The sequence below is a fragment of the Varanus komodoensis genome, unplaced genomic scaffold, assembly GCF_004798865.1.
Source record: "Varanus komodoensis strain SLA01 unplaced genomic scaffold, ASM479886v1 scaffold20_1, whole genome shotgun sequence".
In the NCBI taxonomy this organism is placed as follows: domain Eukaryota; kingdom Metazoa; phylum Chordata; class Lepidosauria; order Squamata; family Varanidae; genus Varanus; species Varanus komodoensis.
Window position 1 is genome coordinate 6,132,879 of NW_025335587.1, and position 21,920 is coordinate 6,154,798.

The 21,920-nt window shown below is 42.5% G+C and overlaps 1 protein-coding gene across 1 annotated transcript in view; it reads right to left on the reverse strand.

Moving 5' to 3' along the window:
• Nucleotides 1-3,839: 3,839 nt before the first annotated feature.
• Nucleotides 3,840-21,920, reverse strand: part of PLPP3 (phospholipid phosphatase 3) — a 78,824-nt gene continuing 60,743 nt past the window's right edge. Inside the window, exons 5-6 of the mRNA XM_044430144.1 lie at nucleotides 15,183-15,359; nucleotides 3,840-5,875 (exon numbers count right to left, since the gene is read on the reverse strand). Coding sequence (XP_044286079.1) covers nucleotides 5,750-5,875; nucleotides 15,183-15,359 — 303 coding nt within the window. The 3' untranslated portion in view covers nucleotides 3,840-5,749. The remainder of the gene's footprint in view (nucleotides 5,876-15,182; nucleotides 15,360-21,920) is intronic.

Genomic DNA, 21,920 nt, shown 5'->3' on the forward strand with positions numbered 1-21,920 from the left:
CCTCCTCCCTACCCATCACTGGTGTTGCCTGGGCCAGGGTGCAAGGCACTGGTGAATAGGGAGAGCAACCACAAGGGGTCCCTGCTGGGGCGCGGGCCCCCAACACAAAGAAGCCCAGCCACGCTTCCCCTTGCCTTGCAAGCCTGAATTACATGGGAGCTGGGATGGTATAGGAAACTTTAAAAAATGTTAATTTCTGGCCAAATGCACATTTTGAGCACTGTTTAAACTTATTTTTAGCATAACCCCTATACCGTCTGCCCTTGTGTTTCTAAGTATGTGTCATTTTTCCATGCTCTTTCCACTTTCCAAATTAAAGAAGAACTGGGAAAACTGCTGTTCTTTTATATCCAATGCAGCTTTATGGCATGCCAACCTTCATAATTCATGTTGCAACCAAGTATATTAATCCTTGAAGAAGCCAAAGTAAAGGGAATGATAAAAGATTTTAACCTTAAAAGAATTCTTTACTTTTACAATCATGCTTGTGTCTTGTGTCAAATTTTACCAGATCATTAGACATTTTCACATTATACTTTTAATACTGCTCCTGGCACAGATCTGTGCATATATCAATAATAAATCAAGTTTCCTCCATCACAATTGTTGGGAACTGTCTTTTAAAAATCCCAAAATAATATATTTCCATTTCCATGCATTCAGTTTAGCTTTTGCAGATGATCATGCCAATGCAGAAGACCATCCTGTGTGTGCCAGGAAACAGAAGACCTTGAGTTTGAAATCTGATTTTTATATATTCACTTTTCTTGGATACCTCATAACACTTAAATCTTGCTTCCTGAGTGCCTGGCTGTGGCTAGGAATGGAGGTTTGCAACAGAATCCAGTTGAGTAAAATAATGACAATGCTCAATCATCCATTGTTAATTGGAGCACCTGTCCTTGACGAGGGTTCAGCCTTCACTGCTACCCTTTCAGCACCCCAAGATCCATTCTTCTCCGAGTTTGTTTGCTTGTTTGTTTTGTATCTTACAACCTGAATGCTTGACAGAGATGAGAGAGAAATCTGTTCATTTTTCATTTTAATACAAGTTTTGAACCATTCACAGTTTCAAACCTTTATGTGAATTGAAACTCAGTTATCCTTGACATTTGCAATTTCCCAAATTTTGCAATGGGATTCTTTAAAAAAAAAGATGTCCTTATTAAGAAAAATAATGTTTTAAAATATCAGAATTGTATTCATGGATCACTGCCTTGTCGTGGCGAAGGGGCTTGTGTAGCACAATGATGCTATGAGCTATGCCGTGCAGGGGCACCCAAGACTGACAGGTCATAGCAGAGGGCTCTGACAAAATGTGATCCACTGAAGAAGGAAACGGCAACCCACTCCAGTACCCTTGCCATGAAAACCCCATAGGTAAGCATATGCATGCATATATTTGGAACATGGTGAATTTTCATGTAAACTTAAAAAAAAAAATCCAAGGATGGAGGAAAAAAAAGATGCAAGATATTTTCAAAGTTCAAGATGAACCAAAGTTAAAATGAGAACCTCGGAAAAAACTAAGTTGAAAGATGCATCCATCCCATTCATGCTTGATTGTGCTCAGGTAGCTTATTTCATTATTATTTCTCTTTCAAATGTAATGTGAGCAAAACATGTTAATTTTAATTTGCTAATTAAAATCATGTGTTGCCAGTACCAGACTAAAATAGGCCAGGAATAAAAATAAATTTAGCCAGTATGAGCCACTGAATGTTTATGGCATTGCACTGCAACCTAAGAATATTGGATTCTTTTACCTAATTTAGTCCTGTGATATCAGGGACAGCCCTACATTAGGCAGAGACTAATAAAAAGCAGCAAATCATAGTTATTTAATGTGCTGTTTGTTACTTTTACTGACAAGGAGGAAAGGATTTTCTGCCCCAGGCACCAAAATAGCACTGCTTGTGTTCAGTTCCGTTTATCTTAGCTTGGGAGGGGAGGGGGCAAGGACACTATGTGCTGCTCTTTTATATAAAATCAGCAATGCCATGGAATTGTTTTAAGTCCAAGCTCACTTTCAAAAGCTCCATGCTCCAGAAAAATAAGTGCCACGAGTCCAAATTTCCTTTCTCTTGTTTTTGTTTCACGGAAGAGAGACTTTGCTGTAAATCAACTGTGCCGTAGTGTACCTCAAAGGCTTCTTAGTGGCTATATGTTCCCATCAAATTTCCTTAATATCAACAGCATGAAGATGGATGCCATGCCTTGTGTCACTGTAGCTGTGCTCATCGCTACAAGAACAATTCAGACATCTTTAAGCTGTGTTCACGCTTATTTCTCTCCCATTAAAGTCAGGGCTTAAGCATAGCTCAAAACCAACCATGGGTTATATGAAGGCTATTTCACAGAACCCACACTCTCTGGGTTTGCTGCAGTCCAAAATGGCAGCTTCATGTGCCCCACGGTGTCATTGTAGCTATTGTGTCATGGAGACAGCCTCTGTGTTTAAGCATCTGTCCACATCTACCACAGTTGATGGAAAGCAATGGCTTTCAGCACACCAGACTGTATTGCTCATGCTGTGTGCACCCCCAGTGCCCAGCCCTACTTGCCCAACTAAGTCTTCCAGGGACATTCTCCCTTTCTCAGCACTGATGAGCAGGGAAAACATCTCCAATCAGGCTGGTGGACGAATGAGTTAATCGAAAAGCCTTTAAACGGGGTTCCTTGTGAACTGCTGAGCCTTTTCAGCACCTAGTGCACTGCTGTATCATTTCATAATCTTGAAATGCAGGAACAGTGGGTTGGTGGAATAGGGCAAATGAGCTTGGACAAGCTTCACAGGCAGTATCTGCCACTGATTTTTTAGCAGTACTATAGTTAGAATGTTTTTCTTTAACATAACACACACCAAAATCCTCTGTTTAAAATAAGCAAGTGGATCAGCAACAGAAGTTGCAGGGGGATGTGCTGGCCAGGATTCCAGCTACTCCAATACATACATTCCCTTCCCTTGTATTCTGAATCCCTTCCACACTGTCCACAGGCAGGCAGGGAGTTCTGCCTGCCTGATCCTACTGCCTTCCACCTGGACTAACGGCACAGCAAAGGCACAATCTGAGGGCCACTGAACTTGGTGCAGGTAAGCCTGTAAGCATGACGCTTACGTGCATCTTCTGCAGGACGTGAGGAGCAGCAGTAGCAGTCTCCGAGTGTGCTGCATTTCACCTAGAGAGTCGCTTTCCGTTATTTAAATGAAGCACTGTGGAAAGGGATGGAAGAAGGGATGGGGAGGTACTCTTCGATATGGCACACGGGAGCAACCCGTCTCCTCCCCAACTATCCCAGCACACCCGTTGAGCCTTCTCCAAGGCTGCAGATGAGATGGGAGAACCTCACGGTTGGACGTCCCCAGAGCTGGGTATCCAAACAATCCTGATTTGGATACTTTGACAATGCTATATCAAAGTAATACAACCAGCCATTTGTCACTGAGCTGTATCCTATGCACCAGGGGATATTGAAATGCTCTCAGCCCAAGGTCTAAATTTAATAAGGAAGAAGCTCTCAAAAGTAGCATTCCAGTGGTTGGTGGGGCCAAGAACAAAAGCAGCAGGAGCAAAATACCCGCATATTTTAGCTTAAAGTTTCTACTGCCTGCAACTAAGCCTTAGGGCAGGCATGCAACTTTTTAGAAAATATGGTGCAAAAGATGGAAATCAGCAAATGCTGAATGGTGGAGGAAAGCGGTCAGGCCAGAGGAAGGGGTGAAGTCTTCTGAGTACCTCAAAGGACTGGTCCAGGGGTAACACTTTTCCGAAGTAGGCTGCAAACTTCTGTTATCACTTTCAGCCAAAGGGGATAATATGGGCTCACACAAAATGAAATAATTTTTCCTCCTACATTTATTGATGAAGCACATTTATACAGCAATATTTTTGCAAATACAAACTTTAATTCTGTATTCTACAAAAAGTCTTGCATATTCCTCTTTTTACACAGAAACATTACAAAAATACAGACAATTTAATATGATTTTATACAATTGTCTTTAGTTGTTATTTTCATTCAAATATTGCTACCACAGAACTACAATATTTTAGTCGACTATAAAAAATTAAGTCAATGCTTTTTTTTAAGCAGCAACATGTAAATAACACAGGTAAAAACACAGTTTATAATCATAGTGGATATATTTAAAATCGCTTCAGAAATAATATTTTACATAGTTAATTTTAATGTTTTATACATTATTTATATAATATTTATATATTTATATATATATTTATAAAAGTCATAGCTTGCTAGAATTGAAATGATAGGACGGATTGGCATGACAAGATGTGCAAAGGCCAGTCTGCTTGGTTAGCGTTACCAGTTTAGTTCTTAAAGGTTTCTAAAAAGATCCGCCTTTCAGAATTCCACCTGAAAGTGCAGAAAGCGTTCTGCTCTTGGTTTCTTTTTGCGTGCACTCTGTGTTGCTGAAAGCAGCATTCAGCCTGTTGTCTAATGCAGCCTTCTCCAACCTGTTGCCCCCTAACTCCCACCATACCCAGCCAGCACAATCAAGGGCTAGGGAAGTGGGAATGATGGGACTTCTTTTTGAATATTCCTAGAGGATTCCAGTTTGGGGAAGGATGGACTCTCATGAAGAGCTTACAAGGATCCCTTTCCTTTAGGCCACAGAATCTTACAAGGGATTTGATTGACTATCAGGTGAGGAGGGTCCCGTCCAGCAGTCCACCCTATACCCGGAAGCTTAATGTTCTGAGTCTCGACCCCAGAGCCCATAGCGCTAATATACATCAATAAGTCTGACCACAAACAAAATCATATTTTGTGAGTCCAAAATGGGCTACCATTCAGAAGATACTTTTGGTCTTTGTTTGTGTCAGTGGGAACCAGGGGAAAGATTTTTGTGGGCCACAGAGGGAAATGTGAATATTTCATGCAGTATTGTTAAGATTATATACCAGAGGTATGGGGGTTCCATGCAACTTGAGTATCCCTTATTTGGCAATTCCACTGTTCTCCAAAGCTTGAGAGATAAGAGGAACAAGAAGGATGCCGTGCTGCTAATCACAGATTAATGAAAAAATACAGAATGACTCTTATGATTAAGGATATATTAATTATAAGGGATAATTAAGATTATCTTAATCTTAATTAGGTTGGATTCCATTCAACAAGTGGACTCATTTATGCTTCTCAGGCATCAGATTGTGCAGTGGGAAAAGACACCTTTCTGGCAGTTTACCTGGTATGCTTCTCCTAAACCAAAAGTTAAGTCACAGTATGGAGTGAAGAAAAACCAATAAAAAAGGTTACCCTTAGAAAGTAATCACAATTCACGAATCAGTGCTTATTTCTGGTAGATAGTGCTATAATATAGGTGATGAGAGTTTTTCTCCCCATTTCTCTTAACAGGAATTGGAAATTTTCATAGTTTAAAACAAAAGAAGCAGAAGAAGCAGAGATGGCCAGTTTCCTAGTAATCATTTAGTGTTCATTAAGCTATGAACAATTCAGCGTTCACTACAACATGAACACTCAGCCAATTGCACATTTAGAATTCCTGCATCATGTCTGGATTCATTTCATAATTGTTGCCTTTGACTTAGTTGAACAACATCCATTTTATGCAAATGTTGTGTAAAAAGGCCACAGAGCAAGATCTTATTGGTCAGGCAAGAGTTTCTCCCTACATTCTACTGTCTGATGAGATTGAGAGCAGCAGGTAGTTGCTGTCAGCAGTCGTTTTGCAAAAATAAAAAATAAAATTATATTTGTCAAATGTCTACACCATGTTGTGATGGTTGTTCCGGTCAATGATGTCCACAGGTGAAAGTATCTCCCTCCGGATTGGAGGAGGAGGCTGCGAAATCTTTGTTTTCTGCTTGAAGAGGTCTGAGACATAAAACACCTGTAAATGAAAGAAAATATATACATTCAGTATAAATATTTACTGCTTTACTCCAACACTGTTTTTCTTTACATACTTTAACTCCCACATGAATAAACAAAGCTAATTATACCAATATACCAATTCCAAAGTTGCAGTCTTCACCTGCAATTAAGAACATGGTCAGTGGCCTTCCAAAACCAGCTAATATACCACAGGCAAACTTGTACAGTGAAAATGTAAGTTGGATCCTTAACTGACCTTCAGCCTCTCGTTTAATTATTATTGACAGGGGAAACTTCCTTCTCCTGCTGTGCGTGTACACGCCCCACCCCCCAACAAACACACACAGACACTTTAATGGTGGGTATATATTCCCCATTAGAGTAAAACTCTCTGCCCTCTTTCAATTTAAGTATATTTATTGTGGGTATATATCTGTGGATGAGTGTACTGATTAAGAAACTTTTAGGAAGAAGAGTTTGCTAATGCAAATTTAAAAAATAAATTCTAACTACGATTAACATGTCCCAAAGTGCAGGCAGCTACACTTCCTTTCAGTCATTTAATCCATTCTATTCCTAAACTTTCCTCAAGAGACATTTCTCTGCAATTATTAGTCAGGCAAGCTTGATCTTGCCTCACTTTCACACTCCCTTCCCTTTTGTCACTGCCCTTTCTACACTCCTAGTACACTGGAGCTTAGTCAGGATTACTGTTCTTGGAATTTTTGAAGAACAGCTTTAAGCAGAGATATTTAAGTACCTTTCCCTGAAAGATCCAATGATGTCTGCAGCCCTGCGGATGTGGAAAGGCCTGCACCAGACGATTCAGAGGGGCAGCCACACAATGAGAAAGGCCTGGGAGGAAGCTTTGACATCCTCCCTCAGCTGCAGCAGCCTAAAGTCTTATCAAGCCCACATGACTGATGTATTTTCTCTTTTGCAAAACAGAACTCCAAAGGAGAGAGTCAGAAATCATCCAGGCTTTGCAGACAGCATAAGAAGGCTCCCTTTTTCACTGCTAGAGGGTTTCGTATAGCCATATTTCAGCTATTAACATGCACACAGTGTCTGTGTGTGTACACAGATACATTACAAACACACACAAATGTGCATTAAGGATGCAATCCCAGCCCTGTTCTGTTATCACTGAAGCAGTCACTGGCATGGTAGTGTCTGAGTGTGGAGAGCCTGAAAGGCAGCTCACTTGCTTGCTCGCTTTCCTCCTGAGCCCCTTGGCAGCGCAGCTCTGTCAGAGGGCAGAGCTGTGTGGGCCCCACAGCCTGGCCTGTGCCCACTAAGCAAGACTGTTTTCCACAAGTGCAGTCAGAAATGCTGCCCTGCCCCCACCGTTCACTAGCCCCAGAAAAAAATTCAGGTTCCTGATCGTATCTTCTAGGATACAGCCCTCTTCAGACTATTGCCCTGCGCGCATATAGGGTGCTGGAGGCAGGGCAGGGCTTGGGCATCCGTCTTTTTGTGCACGGATTTGCAACACCCAAGCAGGGTACCTATCTAGACAGACTCTACCCATGGAAAGAGGCAGGTTGCTGCTGTATTGTCTTGGGCTGCCCCTCAGTTGAAGGAGCCTGATTAATGAATGGCTTGCGTTCTGCTAGCAGTTACAAGAGTTCGGGCTTATAGGTTACTAGTGCTTCTTTACTTAAACTAATTGCCTTGTTCAGGGGGAGAAATCACAAAAGACTTGCTTGTTTAAAGAGGCTGCTTGTTTTACTGGATGCAAACGCTTGCATTCAGGCTTCCCGTTCTGTCATATCACCATATCACTTTGTTTGACACTCAAACAGTCTACCCATAATCCACCAAGGAAACAAAAGCAGTGAGATCAGACTCAGAAAAAAAGATGCTTGGTTGTGACCAAAGAAAAATAAATAGTAGCAACCTATTCTCTGACCTTAGATTTTAAATTCCCTTGATTGCCAGATTCAACAGAAATAGTGGGCACCCTTCCCCAAGCTCAACTGCTGGCCTATGGCTCCATTTGTTTTCCATGAACCTATGATATAGATGGTTGGGAATTCTAGAATTGCTTTTGATTCTGGGAAAACCAGGTGTGTTGCTTACTTTTCCCACTACATGGATATTTCCCCTGATGTCACTGGAGATTAAGAAACATCAGGAGAAATACCCCTTTTTCCACAAGAAAAGGAGCTGTGAGCTACTGACAAATCCAGGAAACATTGGTTCTGACTAAGCCTTAATGATGAATACATGGGACTTCGGTTAGTCATGACCATTTTTCACTTTCATTAGACGGTGTACAGTACCTAAGGTTCATGTTTGTATCCTGTCATTCCTTTAAGGAGCTGATGCTGAAGAAATGTAACACTCCTGCACTCTCTCATTTTAATATCTCTTGGTTTCATTCCTCTAATTATGTAGTGGCTAAAATCTGTTGAGCTAAACTGGGGTGCCCATTGGACAGATAAGTAGCTCTCACATGAATGGGGTAACTTCATGAGAGACACCTGGTTACCACAAGGTGAATGTGACATTAGATCTTAAATAATCCAGTGATTTCTTTGGGTTGAAGGCCTTGCCTGGGTTGTGATTAGAATTTGTAAATATTTAAATCTTGAATTAATTTTAATACAACTGCATTTCCTTTACTCATCCAGTCATTCATCTCTACAGCTTGTATAGATTTGAGGGCTGAAAGGCGAGTCTGATGCCATGCCTCTCACTTACCACTTCCTAAGCCTGGATTCAATCACAACTAGATCCACATTCGATACCAAAGTCTCCATGGCAAATCAATTTGTGGCAGGAGCAGGTGGTGGCTGCACGGTGCAAGGGGCAGACGGGGGATTTGGTTCAATCTGGCCTGAGTTTTCTCAATGAGCAAGTTATGGATGGAGTGTCATCTTGGCCTTCTTAGCCTTTGCTCCAGTTAATGGTGTGTGTGGCTTTACATCAGATATTTGGGACTAGTAGTGCTAATTCCCCTTTAAACTGCATTTCACTTTAGCGAAGGCTTGGGGTTATAAAAACATGGAGAGAAATCATGAAACACGATCTTCTAAGGTTAGAAAAGTGTGCTAAACCCTCCTAATGCTTCAGCTGCTTAACACAAAAAAGAGAGGGCCAAGCAAGAGTGGTTTTGCTTGGATTTCTTCCATTTCCTGTGGAAGGTGCTCTCCACCCATAAAGAAAACTCGGCAGCAGACAACTGGGAATGTGCTATGCAGCCATTTCAATTGATCAATGTCTTTTTCATTCATTATATTTAAAAAAGAAACTCTGCTTGGATCCAGAATGTTTTAGCAAAGAGCTGACATGAGATTAAGTTGAATAGGCAAGGGAAATGGGCCCACAGATTCCTATCCTCCCACGATCCATAGCCACATGATTAGAATTGGCTGTTGAAGCTGTTTCTGGAAGATATTTTAATTCCGGTAATTCTTAGTGACTGTAAATTCCACACAAAACAAAAACTGGGAGCACTTGGAATCCAGCTTCTGTGTATGTTTGTTCATGCTGTGGAAGTACCACTCTGTGGATGCTGCAATGAAGCACTGGCTACTGCTTGGGTATAGTCTTGGAGGTGGAACTTCATGTGATTTCTGCCGAGCAATGAAATGCCGTGGGCTGTGACAAGACCACATCATGGTTAAAATAGTGCCATGAAGGAACTGTGATTGTGCCTCAGCAAGGTGGCCTCTGAAACAAAGGAAGACACAGGCTAGACCTATGCTCTTCTCTTTGTTGGCTCAGCTTTGTAACACAGATATAAGTGCAAAGCTCATACGTTCCATCCCTAACTTATACATGATCAAAGTATCTAATACATTTTCTTCACTGAGTGAAAAATGAGCCTGAAAAATTCTTCAGTTTGCAAATTTCCCAATGATCAAAGCAACTGATAATGCACAATACTTAGCTGGTGGGAAGTGTCTTTGGTTTGATTGTAGACTTGTTATGTGTTGTATGCTAACCTGATACAAAAGGAGGTGGAGGAGGAAAAGGGAGGTGCAAACAGCTAAAAAGAGCTTGCTTTCATATAGGACGAATACTGCAACAGGACAAGGGGGCTTCTCCTTTAGAGGTCAGCCTCTTCTACTGGCAACTGTGGCTGCTAAGCAGACACATCAAACCCCAGTGGTTTGTCTGGGTGGGCTAAATGGCCGACTAGAAGCTGGAAATATTAGGATTTTTCTATATTGAAATGACAGCCCACGGCATTTCTATTTATCAACAATGCTCAGGCTAGATGCGGATGTTTTAGCCATTCCCTGTGAAAAGGAAATCATGGGAAGACATAGGAAATCACTGGCCACCCCTTTTCAATTTCCATGTGCATTTTTTCTCCACAGGCTGCAAAAGGGCAGGCCAAATGGAGACCACTGCCCTCTCCATATCCTGGCTGAAGCCCACAGCACAGAAAACAACAGCCAAGAGGGCAGGAGAGCACCAGGCTGAAAAGGAAGGCCGATCCATGTGCGCGGTGCTGTTCAGGCAGCTGCTTCCTCAGCGGCTTTGCCTCGTCACAGGAAAGTCAGCCTATAGCAGCCGAACTCTCACCCGTCTTCTGGCCCAGTAAAACATGACAGCTGTTTGCATGTCAGGAAAAGAGTGCTGGATTTGTCACTTTGCAGGAAGCAGAAAAAATCCCTTGTTTCAGGAACTCCTATTGTCTGCCAGAAGCTTTCTGTTTCTGTGGACTGTGATTGTCAGCATTGTACTGCACACGGCATGGCATGGATCCTGCCCACCCACCCCACCAAGCATTTTGGAGCAACAAATGGAAGAGCTTAGCCATCATTCCACATGGCCAGCTCTGACCAAAGGCCCTGCCAAGATCTAGGTAAAGCCACACGACCCAACGATGCAAACACTTGACCTGGGAAGAAACTGCTCCGTGATTCAAGCATGTCACCTGGGGGCATCCCCCTCCCCTCCTTGCACACTCGGATCACCAGTGGAGATCCACAACAGGCCACTAAAACTCTGAGAAATATCCTTATGTGTGTGTGTGCATGTGCACTTGCTACCAAGTAAGCATGATTAGGAGATGCTCATCAGATTAAAACTAGGAGCTAAATTTCAAGGTCCTGGGTAACACAACACTGGAAAAGGACAAGGGCAAATAAGTGAGGCCAGATATGCCAGCCCTTCCCCTTCAAGTGTCTCTCCAGTGGTTTTTAACTTTTTGCTCCCAGAGGGGTTCAGAAGCTGCATGTTAAGAAAAGCAGGGATGAACTGGTGGAGGATGAAATGCCCACCGGTCATGTAAATGCCCCCAATTCACATTGTTACCTCATGCCCACACAGCATGCCTAGTGGGATTTGCATGACTAGAACCACCCATGCACCTTTAACCCTAACCTGAACCCTCAACTGAACCCCTGTGGAGCCGTATAGACAGTGCTAACCCTTTGCTTCTGCACTGCAAGCTCCGATCCATACTGCCTTCTCTCAAACCTACCATTGGTCGCACAGGGGAAAACCTACAGGCTGAGAAGCTGAAGCCCACACATTTTTCTCTCCTGTAATAACAGCAGCTTCAGGGAGACTTAACTCATACCTCTATAATCTTCCCCACCTTAATAAGCCAAAAAGCCTCAGATGTATCCAACTCCTTGAATATTTTAATTGCCATTTTCTATACCTTTTCCAATTCTACAGCATCCTTATTGAGAGATACAGTGGTCAGAACAAACCACAGTATTTTGCTTATGGTCATGCTATACATTTGTATAATGGCATATTGATATTGGTAGCTTCATTTCAGATTCCTTTCCTAATGATCTACAATATAGAGTTTGCCTTTTTCACGTTAAGAGTGTTCGCTATTTTTTTTTCTTTTGCTTTCATACCATGCAAACTTGCCATGCAATCACAGGCATGTGTCTACTGAAAATATTTTCAAATTGCCAATGCACTTGTTTGATCTGTACAAATTTCCTAAAGTTACCCGGTTTTCACAATTTGCACAAACTTCATGTGGCTTTAATTGGCCCAACTTTAGTCTATGGAGGAAATATAGGAGATGTGCCTAAATCTGAAACATTTGGGCAAATCAGTAGGGAAAAGTTGTGTAACATTCCTTTGCTGCTTGTTTTGTACAGTTTTCCATTTGCAGAGACCAAACAGTGATTACAAACACAAATGGAAATGGGTGTGAGATGAAAAGAGAGCTGATGTCCAAAGGATCCTGGTGATCACCAAGATTGCCTGTTTTCCCATTCCTTTTTCACAGGGACTGCACACTGGGTTGACAACTTCATCAAGTTCTTCATCACAACACCAAGATCCATTTCCTGGCCAACTACTGCCAACTCAGATCTTAATCCAGACACCGGATAGAGTTTTCTGTCTGGATCAGGGCCTGAATTCATAGTGTTTGATCAGGAAACTCCCCTTCCCTTCACAGTTGTGCTGATATGAATGAGGACCATGCATCTGTATTTAATAGAATTACAGAATCCAAGTACATAATCCAGCACACACAATTCAAGGCATGATGAGCCTTGGGAGCCAGGATCAGGGTGGGGCTTGCAACCCTGTCCCACAATGGCCTGCGTACCATGTGTACCATCTGAATGCCTGCAATGGGGACCCTTTGCACATACTGCTTCACACAATTTGACACTCTGCCTGATCAGGCCTCCTATGTAAGGAAGCCGGTGGGCTCACAGCTGATAAAAAGGCATCCCTGCTGCAGGCATTTACTCTGGAGGTTCACACACACACGGAAGAACCTTTGTTGTGATGGGGCTCCTGACAGTTGCCCTATTTCTGCTCAGATGCTGAGTCGACCCAGTTCTAATCATTTATTTATTTATTTTTCGATTTATATCCTGCCTTTTTCCTACAAAGGGCTCAAGGCAGCTTATATCTCCCCCTCCATCTTATCCCCACAACAACCCTGTGAGGTAGGTTGGGCTGAGAGTCTATGACTGGCCCAAAGTCACCCAGTTGGCTCCATGGCCGAGCGGGGACTAGAACCCGGATCGTCTGAGTCCCAGTCCCATGCTCTTAACCACTACACCACACTGGCTTTCATCATGCCTGAATAGGTCATCTATTTCTATGAGTAAAAGTCACCTTAATGTTTAGATAGCTACATTTCCCCATAAATAAACAAGGAAACACATGTCTCTCTGTGTTTATTTCAGGACTGCCCTTTAAATATTGCTGATCAAGAAGTGAGAAAAATGCAAGAAAACAGAACACTTTACTTATGTACTTTACTTTGATTTTGTTCCTTTAAAAAGTGCAAAGTACTTTATACAAGTTTTGGATAGTTGTAATAATGTCCTTTTCTCCTCAAGACAGCTAAAGCAAAGCAAAAGAAAAGAAAAAAAAAATGTACAACTTTCAGCAAGACTACTCCTCCCTCCATGTGAAGCTTATATGCAACGATTCAAGTTAAAAAGCCTAGAGAGTCAGCTCACTTTTGGAAATTAGAACAGGTTATCTTAGTTTGGGTAGGCCATTTTGTCTGAAACCTTTTCACCATATTAAAGAACAGAAAGAAAGATATATATCCCTGAACTTCCAATCAAAATAATAGACCCAAGTTTCATGTTTCCAAATTTTCTGATTCAGTTGAAAGGGAAACACTGATCTGTGCATGTTCTCTCACGTTCCAAGCATTTCTGCTTAGGTTTTTGATCTGTACTTTGGAAATCAGAGACTACATCACTCACAGAAGGTTGACAGTGGTTTGGCTAACATTGGCACCAGTGGAAAAGAACATATTCAGCTGTCTTTGAAAGTGCTTAGTATTTAGGGGGGAGCGGGGAGGGAAATAACTGCTGTAATAATTTATACTTTTACCTATGTGACTTATTCTGCTAATGCAGCCAGTTTGGTACATGTTCACGGACAGTTCCTGAAATCTTACACTTAGACTATCACCTTTCCCAGCCTGAGGCCCTGAGATGCTTTGGTCTAAAACTCTCATCCTCAATCAGCATGGTCAATGATAAGGAATGCTGGGAGTTGTAGTGCAGAACATCTGAAGGGTGCCAGGTTGGGGAAGGGTGAGAGAAGCACAGAAAACAGCTACTTCACATGAGCTTCTGTTCTGTACTAATTACACCTGAAAAGTTAGAATTTACTTTGTATTTATACATCTAGTTTCCAAAGTTACGTGGTGACAATCATATTTGTCTTCTTTGTTTAAGGCTACCCTTCCTTCCCCCTCTTGGACTTAGAAACTCACCCATAATTGCCTCTAGTGACAGGCAAGCACTTGCCCCATTTCAATCGGAAATGGGTTCAGCTACTTCAAATACATTTTCCGAAAACATTGAAACAGAACTTAATATTGTTGAGGGGACTTGAGATCTGCACCTTGTTATGCTTCCATTAACCTATTTGATGGGCAACGGGGCATAAATACTCCCCTTCATTTCCTGGCTTGTTGCTTCCTCTAAATTTCCCTGACAGCAGTGCAACAGGGAGGGCTTCATCTAGAATAGGGATGAGGAAAGTGTGTCCCTCCAGGGGTTGGACTGCTGCTCTCGCCAACCCCCACGATTGGCCATGCTGGCTAGTGTGGATGGGAGTTACAGTCCAACAATATCTGGAGGGCTGCCCACTCTCCAACTCCACCCTACAGCAAGCAAAGATGCAATGGCAGTGTCCTAGTGCCAAGGGTCAGTAATATCTAGCTTTCTAGCAGCCAAAGTGCTTAGAAGGGATGTAACCTACTGAGGAACTAAATGTCTCCGGTATGATTTCTGTAGTAAGGGGAAAAAAAAGTTGAAGAGGAGCGTTGCTGTTTTTTAAAAGGACACTGGTGCAGGGTCACAACAACATCAGTGTAACACTTTCCATACTGGACATTTTCCCACTTGCTAAGTTTATGCTTTTTAATATGTAAATGTTGCTGCTGTTGTCTGATTTATTTTACTGTTTTAATTATCATAAATAAACCACACAATCTTCAGGTGAAGAACTCTGTGAAAGTATCTTCTAAGGGCATAATCTTATGCATGCTTATACAGAAGAAGTCCCCAATCACCTGGAAGTTGTATGACTTTTCCTGTGAGAATATGCATAGGATTGCACCCTAAATTTTATTTATTATTTATTTATTGCATTTATATACCACCCCAATAGCCCAGAGGGCTCTCTGGGTGGTTTACAAATGAATGAATGAATCTTTTTACTACAAGGCCACTGTTTCCTTTCAGGTACATTATTCACCTTCTTTACACATATACTCCTGAAGTTTTACACCATTCAGAGTAAAGGCCATGAAACATCTCATAATTGCTAGCTGCCACAATCCAACAGACATGGTCTGCACTGCAATCCATCAAAATCATGTGCTGGTAATGTATGCCACTTACTATGCAATAAGCCACCAGGGCCCCTTGTGTGAAGCCTGCCAGGACATCTGTTGGATGATGCTTGTGATCAGACACACGAGAAAGTCCTGTGTAAAACGCCATCATAATCAGCGTAAACTGTAGCAGGGGGCGCAGCAGGCGGGCTCCTCTCCAAGTGAACCTGGCTTGCAGGTACAGCTAAAAAGAGAACAAAACAGGCAGAAGACGTGAGATTGCTACCCTCACAGCCATTTGCACCATCATCAGTCTCCATTATGAGGCACCCATCCTCCTGGTTCAGTGCCGTATCAAGAGCAGTGGGAAAGCGAACCTGTGGTCACTGCTCCTCTGAACAGCCAGTTCTTGCTGTACAGATGTCCGTATCAAAATACCACAAGACTGTTTCATCTGGGAGGGTGGACTGATTCCCTCATGGAAAAGAGTTTTCCTCATGGGAAAAGGTGTGAGCAGCGGTGGTGGTGGAGGAGGTTCTAAACTGCAAAACCCAAGTACTTTGTTGTTGTTGTTAGTCACGAAGTCGTGTCTGACCCATCGCAACCTCATGCACAATATTCCTCCAGGCCTTCCTGTCCGCCACCATCCCCTGGAGTCCACCTAAGTTCACACCTACTGCCTCAGTGTCTCCATCTAGCCACCTCATCCTCTGCTGTCCCCTTCTTCTTTTGCCATCTATTGTTCCCAGCATTAGGCTCTTCTCCAGGGAGTCCTTCCTTCTCATTAGGTGCCCAAAGTATTTGAGTATCATCTTCAGTATCTGGCCTTCTAAAGGGCAGTCAGGGTTGATCTCCTCTACAACTGACTGGTTTGATCACCTTCCGGTCCAAGGGACTCACAGGAGTCTCCTCCAGAATACTTATGGTTTTCCTAATATAGAAGGTGTTCCAATCCTGTTATGAATTCGCTTCTCCCTTTTCTGTCCCTTTCCCACATCTACAGAACAGTGTTCATGACCGGCAGAGCACAACCCTGCAGAATACTCCAAATGCAGTCAGAGCACAGATTGGGAATAGCATCCCAGCAACTTCCTGATGTTTTGGACTACAGTTCCCATAACCCCCAGTCATTGCCCAAGCTGGCTCGAACTAATGGGAGTTGTAGTCTATAATACCTGGAGGGCTCCTTAGTATAGATCATGAGGTATGATACTGGCTGCTTTGTTTTCAACCCCTTTTCTAATATGCATTAAATCTAAGAATGGTTTAACTATTTTTAAAATAGAACTTTAAAGTTCCTTAAAGCTGAAGTACAGATTGAAAAATGACACTTCTGCTTCTGCAAGTGAAAAAAACAAACAAATCAAGAAGCAACCAAGGACCTGACCTGAAATAAAGTCACTGAAATGAAGTGAAGTGGGCTTTGTCCCCTGCCTAATCCCCTACCCCACCCCATCCTGATCTGGTTTCCTCTTGAATGCTGTGGGCACAGCCTATTTCTTGGGTTCCTGTGGGAACCGGGGAAGCCAAAAAGGGAAGAGGTTGCAGGAAAGGCATATACGTCTACCCACAAATCAAAGGAGCTGGAGGCTGACCCAACCCAAAAGGAGCGTGCTCACGGCTCAGTCCTCTGCCAACTGCTGCCTTCCTGTGTAAGCACAGAAATGCAGGGCAGAGAGGTTGAATGTTACAAGGTCACTGAAATGTCTGCAGTGTATAATTTATGCAGAAGACATTTATGAGCGGAGGAACACCAAAAGTGCTCTAGCTGTTACGTTACACCTACAAGACTGCACACAAAAAGCCACCCATCCGTTTTTGAGAAGCATCCTATGCCTTCATATTATTCCACATCCTGCCAGTCTTTATGAGCAGAAAATACTAACGTGCTTTACAAATCCCTGAATAAATAACACAGAATCAGTACTTAGTGCTGGGGCTCAAATTTACACTCTCCTTTGGGAATGGGAAGGGCTTGCTTTAATCTCTGTCAGGTCAAGAATAGTTCTGGAAACTCAGTGGCAGGAGGAAAGCTCTCCACATTAAACCTAGAAGCCTACTCACATCTTGCTATTTTTCGTACGCTCCGGGTGGTGTCGCTCTGCTGACTGAAGTCATCTATCAGTGGAACGAGATGTCCTTCTATAATTTATCTTTCCCCCTGCATCCCCTCCATGATGTTCTGAGAGGGCCACCCCTTTGCAACAGATTGGAAGGGTGGTTATGTCCTTGCAACGGGACTGGGGAATTACTGAAAATTGCCCACTCCCTATTCAACCGAGATGTGCCTTCCATCAGCTGAGGGTCACCAACTAGAAGCCACCACTGCATGGTTGCAGGGCACTGCTGCACTGGAGAATGATTCCACAGTGGGAGCCCTGGTTTAACTGAAGCCTTTGTTGATGATTTAGAACGCAGCGTATCTTATACTAGCATCACCCATTAGCATAGGACATTTCACAGAAAGATTGGCTAGAGAACAAGTCTGAAAGGAAAGTGTCACATAGGAAAGTGAAACACATAGCCTGATCTTTCAGTCACTCACACTGGCAAGAGCGCCAAAGAGATTAATGAGGCTTGTAATATTTTGTAGAACACAGATTAACCTGTGCAATCCCATGTTAACTTACCTGGGATCAAATCTCAGTGAAGTAAATGGGGCTTACTTCTGAGGAGACATGCACAGGAATGTAAGAACACCACATTAAGTAAAAAAGGTTCAGTCTCCACAATAGCCAGCCTTGACACATACTATCAATGTCTAGTTTATCAACTAAGAAAAAGCCATGTGCCTGCATTTCTAGTTTTGGTAGTTTTGTCATGGTTTATTAAACCACAGTTTCCAGTGAAATCTCAACCTGGAAACTGTGGTTTGTTGCTTCAAATCAGTATATGAAAAGAGGATTGGCTTATTCTTGAGCTGATAAACCATCTGAACCAGGACAAAATCTTTATAAGGTTCCTTTGTAGAAACTGCTGTTGGCATTATGTTCAATGGCAATTAAATTAGATGCCCTGGGGAAGGAGATCTCTGCTGTATTGTTTTGCTCAGAATTAATACATTGGTGATATAAATGCATCCCTGTGTTTATTGTTGTTGTTATTAAAGATTAAAACTACCACTTGGTATTTTACGGCACTGAGGATTATTGGTAGCTTAATTCTATGGGTGCCTATATTCAACTGTAACTGTACCTGATAGAATGCTTCTGCAAGCTTGTCAATATCTTATCAGAAGAAATGATACATGGATGTGGTTGGTTGCTTGTACAAGATTATGTTTGCTTCAAACCAGGAGGGCTCCTGATCCTTTCAGTGGTATATTTAGGAAAGGATTTTACCAGGGCATCTCTCTCTAGCAGTGTATTCCAAAAATGAAATAGGAAGTTCATGGTTGGAATTTCCCTTTTATCTAGCTCTCACGATGCAGGAGCCCTTGCAGTTATTAAAAAGGCTTTGAATTACTCTTACATTACTCTCTAACAACAAAATAATTCTTGAATTCATTCTACTTGGTAGGAAAGGTTTGTTTCAGCATGTGAGGGGTTAACTAACCCACTCTTGTGTTCTTGTTAATGAAACCCATCCCCCGCTGCATCCAGGATCCATTTTGGACACTAATATTATCATCTCTTTGTCCTCCTTGCATTCAAAGGCTTCCATTATGAAGTGAAACCATGCTAAAGAAAACAAACACTTTATATCTCAATTGAATTGTAGTTGTTTTTACAGCAGACATAGAATGAATCAGAAGCTGATTTTTTCCTGAAATCTCTAGCTGTTACTAGCTCAGTCACAGAGGTTTATGGAGGCGCCAGAGTGGTGTTTATATAGTAACATAAAATGAAGACTTGCTACTCCTTCCCAATAAGCAACAAGGAGAAAAGTCATCACCAATAGGATGAAGGAGATGAGCATGACAAAACAAAGGGGGAGGGACGAAAGCCATGACCCGGTGACCACTGGCAGCAGGGGTTGTTGGGAAACCTCCCAAATATGAGAACTGCGGCAGGCAATGTCACCGCAGAACAGACAGCTCTAAGGGCAGCAGGCATCACTCCCATGGCCAGGGGACTTCCACAGAGGTCAGTGGGGACAGGCTGTGGTTAGAGAGGGATCTTGGGCAAATAAAATGAGATATTTGTGTTTCTTCATCATATTATGGAGCAGCAGGAGAAAATTATGAATAGTCGTGCACACTCTTGCTTCCTGAAGATCTGAACATCACACACACAAGTAAGAAGGGAAAGGATTTGAAGGAGAAGTTGTCAAAAAGTTCATAAAGTCACTAATGAGCAATATTTATGCAGCACGACCTTCCTAGGGTTGGCAGTGAAAATGCAAATCCTATGGTAGCCTCAAAGGTGACTAGGCTAGTCTATCCCATAGCACAAGCTTGTTGTAGGGATGATAACCACAAAATGCTTTGTCAGCTGAGAATAGTTGATAAAACGATTCATTTTGGAGGTAATTGAACATTAATGCTTTCTTTCAAATGACCTGGATCTGGCCTCATTTAAGTAAATGGGCTCAAAACACAGAAGCAAAGGGAAGTTGTATTTCATGCACTGAAATCTACCTCTAGTGTTTGTTTAATGATTAACAGACTGGCCATGATCCCTCTGAAATCTAGTCAGACATTTGCCATTCAACAGCCCTGGAAACATGAATATGCCATTCATCTAGCCAGGAGTAAGTATAGTGCAGTCCTGGGAATTCAAGCAAGCAACATTTAAGGTGACTAATTTAGAAGTTTACTTCCTAACCTACATGGCACAACTGCAGAAATGTTGACAAATTATGCTGAGAAATTGATTTAGCAGTTGGTAGACACATTCAGCAGGTCCCTGTGGGCAGCATTGCACCAGGCTTCCTCTGGATGTGATTGCCCGAAAAGCTACCAGTTCTGCACACTGGCTTAGGAGTGCCAGAATCAGACATTAAGCCAACAGTGAGCATTGGCCTGGTATGTATGCATTTCATTTATTTAATATTTTATTTCATTCCACTTGTATTCTGCCCCATAATCCGAGGGTTCTCTGGATGGCTTACAAGTGCTGAAAACAACATATAATGCGTATACAGGATGTCACAGCATCACATTCTGGCTTGCTTTGGCAACTCCATACTCTGTGGAAGCTTGGATTTCATATTACTCTATACCATAGATAATATCATGTAATCAGTGCCAATCGTAATTATAGGAGAAAGTATGTGAAAATAAACAAATTATTTTTTTTTTTTTTGTGAGAAAATGCAGCTGTGCATTGAACCATACTTCGGAGACCTCCACCTTTCTGACTCAAAAGCCAAGACTATTTGCAATACAGATGCCTGCAAACAGCATTGGACCCTCAGATCTATGTATACACATGCAAGCGTGCACACACACTCCCTTACATGCTGAGGTCACTCCCTCAGCTGTTACTTTGCCCTTACACTTATAAAGGAAGTTTAAATGCCTCACAGGGAGCCACAGTAGTCCCTTGGCCAGGGATTCATGTGCACCGAAAGATTGTGATACACCATGCAGCAGCCCTCCTCAACCTCAGAGTCTTCAAATATGTTGGACTCCAATTCCTGCCATCCCTGGCCAACTCAGTCAATGGCAATGCTGGCTGGGGATGCTGGGAATTGTAGCCCAATACGCTTGGATGATAGCAGGTTAGGGAAGGCTGCCTGAAATTTCAGGCAATGCCTTACTTTGTCAGATGCATGTTTCAAACTGTTCCTTCATTCATAAGGCAGGCTCTGTCATGGCATGAGAATCCCTTTTAAGGTTACTTGGTTACTGTGGTTACTTAAAAGAGCCCACTACAGGGAGCTTGTGATGCCACAATCTCCTTATAGCACAATCTCCTTATATATCTATTTTTCGACCACAGAGAGATACAAGGCGGGGATGAATTGCCTGGAAGCCTGCAGGCTGCTCCTCCTCCTCCTCCTGTGGAGAGTTCTGATATGTCCAGCCCAAACAGAGAAAAACAGGTTGTATATTTACAGAACATAAAGGATAATCTAAGCATTTCTGCCTAACAGAAGCTGTGCCTGGGATGTCGTCTTCTGAGGACTCCTCAGACCTGACCTAGATGTGCAGGCAGAGCACCACATTAAGATCCTTAAAAGAGGCAACTCTATTAATAGGAAGGATAAACTGGGCATTCTATTAAAAACCACTTCTCCTTCCTCATGTTGCAATTCATTCAATTCATTCATCCACTGCACAGGCAGTGGCCTTCCCCTGAATGGCCACAAGGAGCCACAACTCTGTGGCAGAGCACAGGCCTTGCCTGCAGAAGGACACAGCCTTGATTCCTCGTGTTTCCAGGTAGAGCTGGAAACAGTCCTGCTTGAAGGCCTGGAGTGCTGCTGTCAGCCAGCATCACCAATACCAGGCTAAAGAGACCCACGGTCTGGACTGGGAAGAAGCAGCTTCCTGTGCAGTCTACAGTACATGTGTCAAGAAAACTCATATGCAGTATACATGGATTTGGGAATGGAGACAGTAATGACTCAAAATATATACAAGATCTTTTAAAAATTCAGATGTGCGCTGATTTCATTTGTGATGGTTCCACATTGAACAAAACCTGAGTCTGTAACACAGGCCTGTTGAAAACCCACTGTGTCAAACAATCTGAAGAACACAATGCTGAACTTACAGGACCCCTCCCCACAGCCAGAAAAATGCAATCCTGGTAAAATTTCAAGATCTACTTCCTACAGGTCCAGTGTGTAAGAGGGAGAACCCTTCAGGCAAAACTGTCTCAACTGTGAGAGCTTCCTCCACCTAAAGTCAAATGAG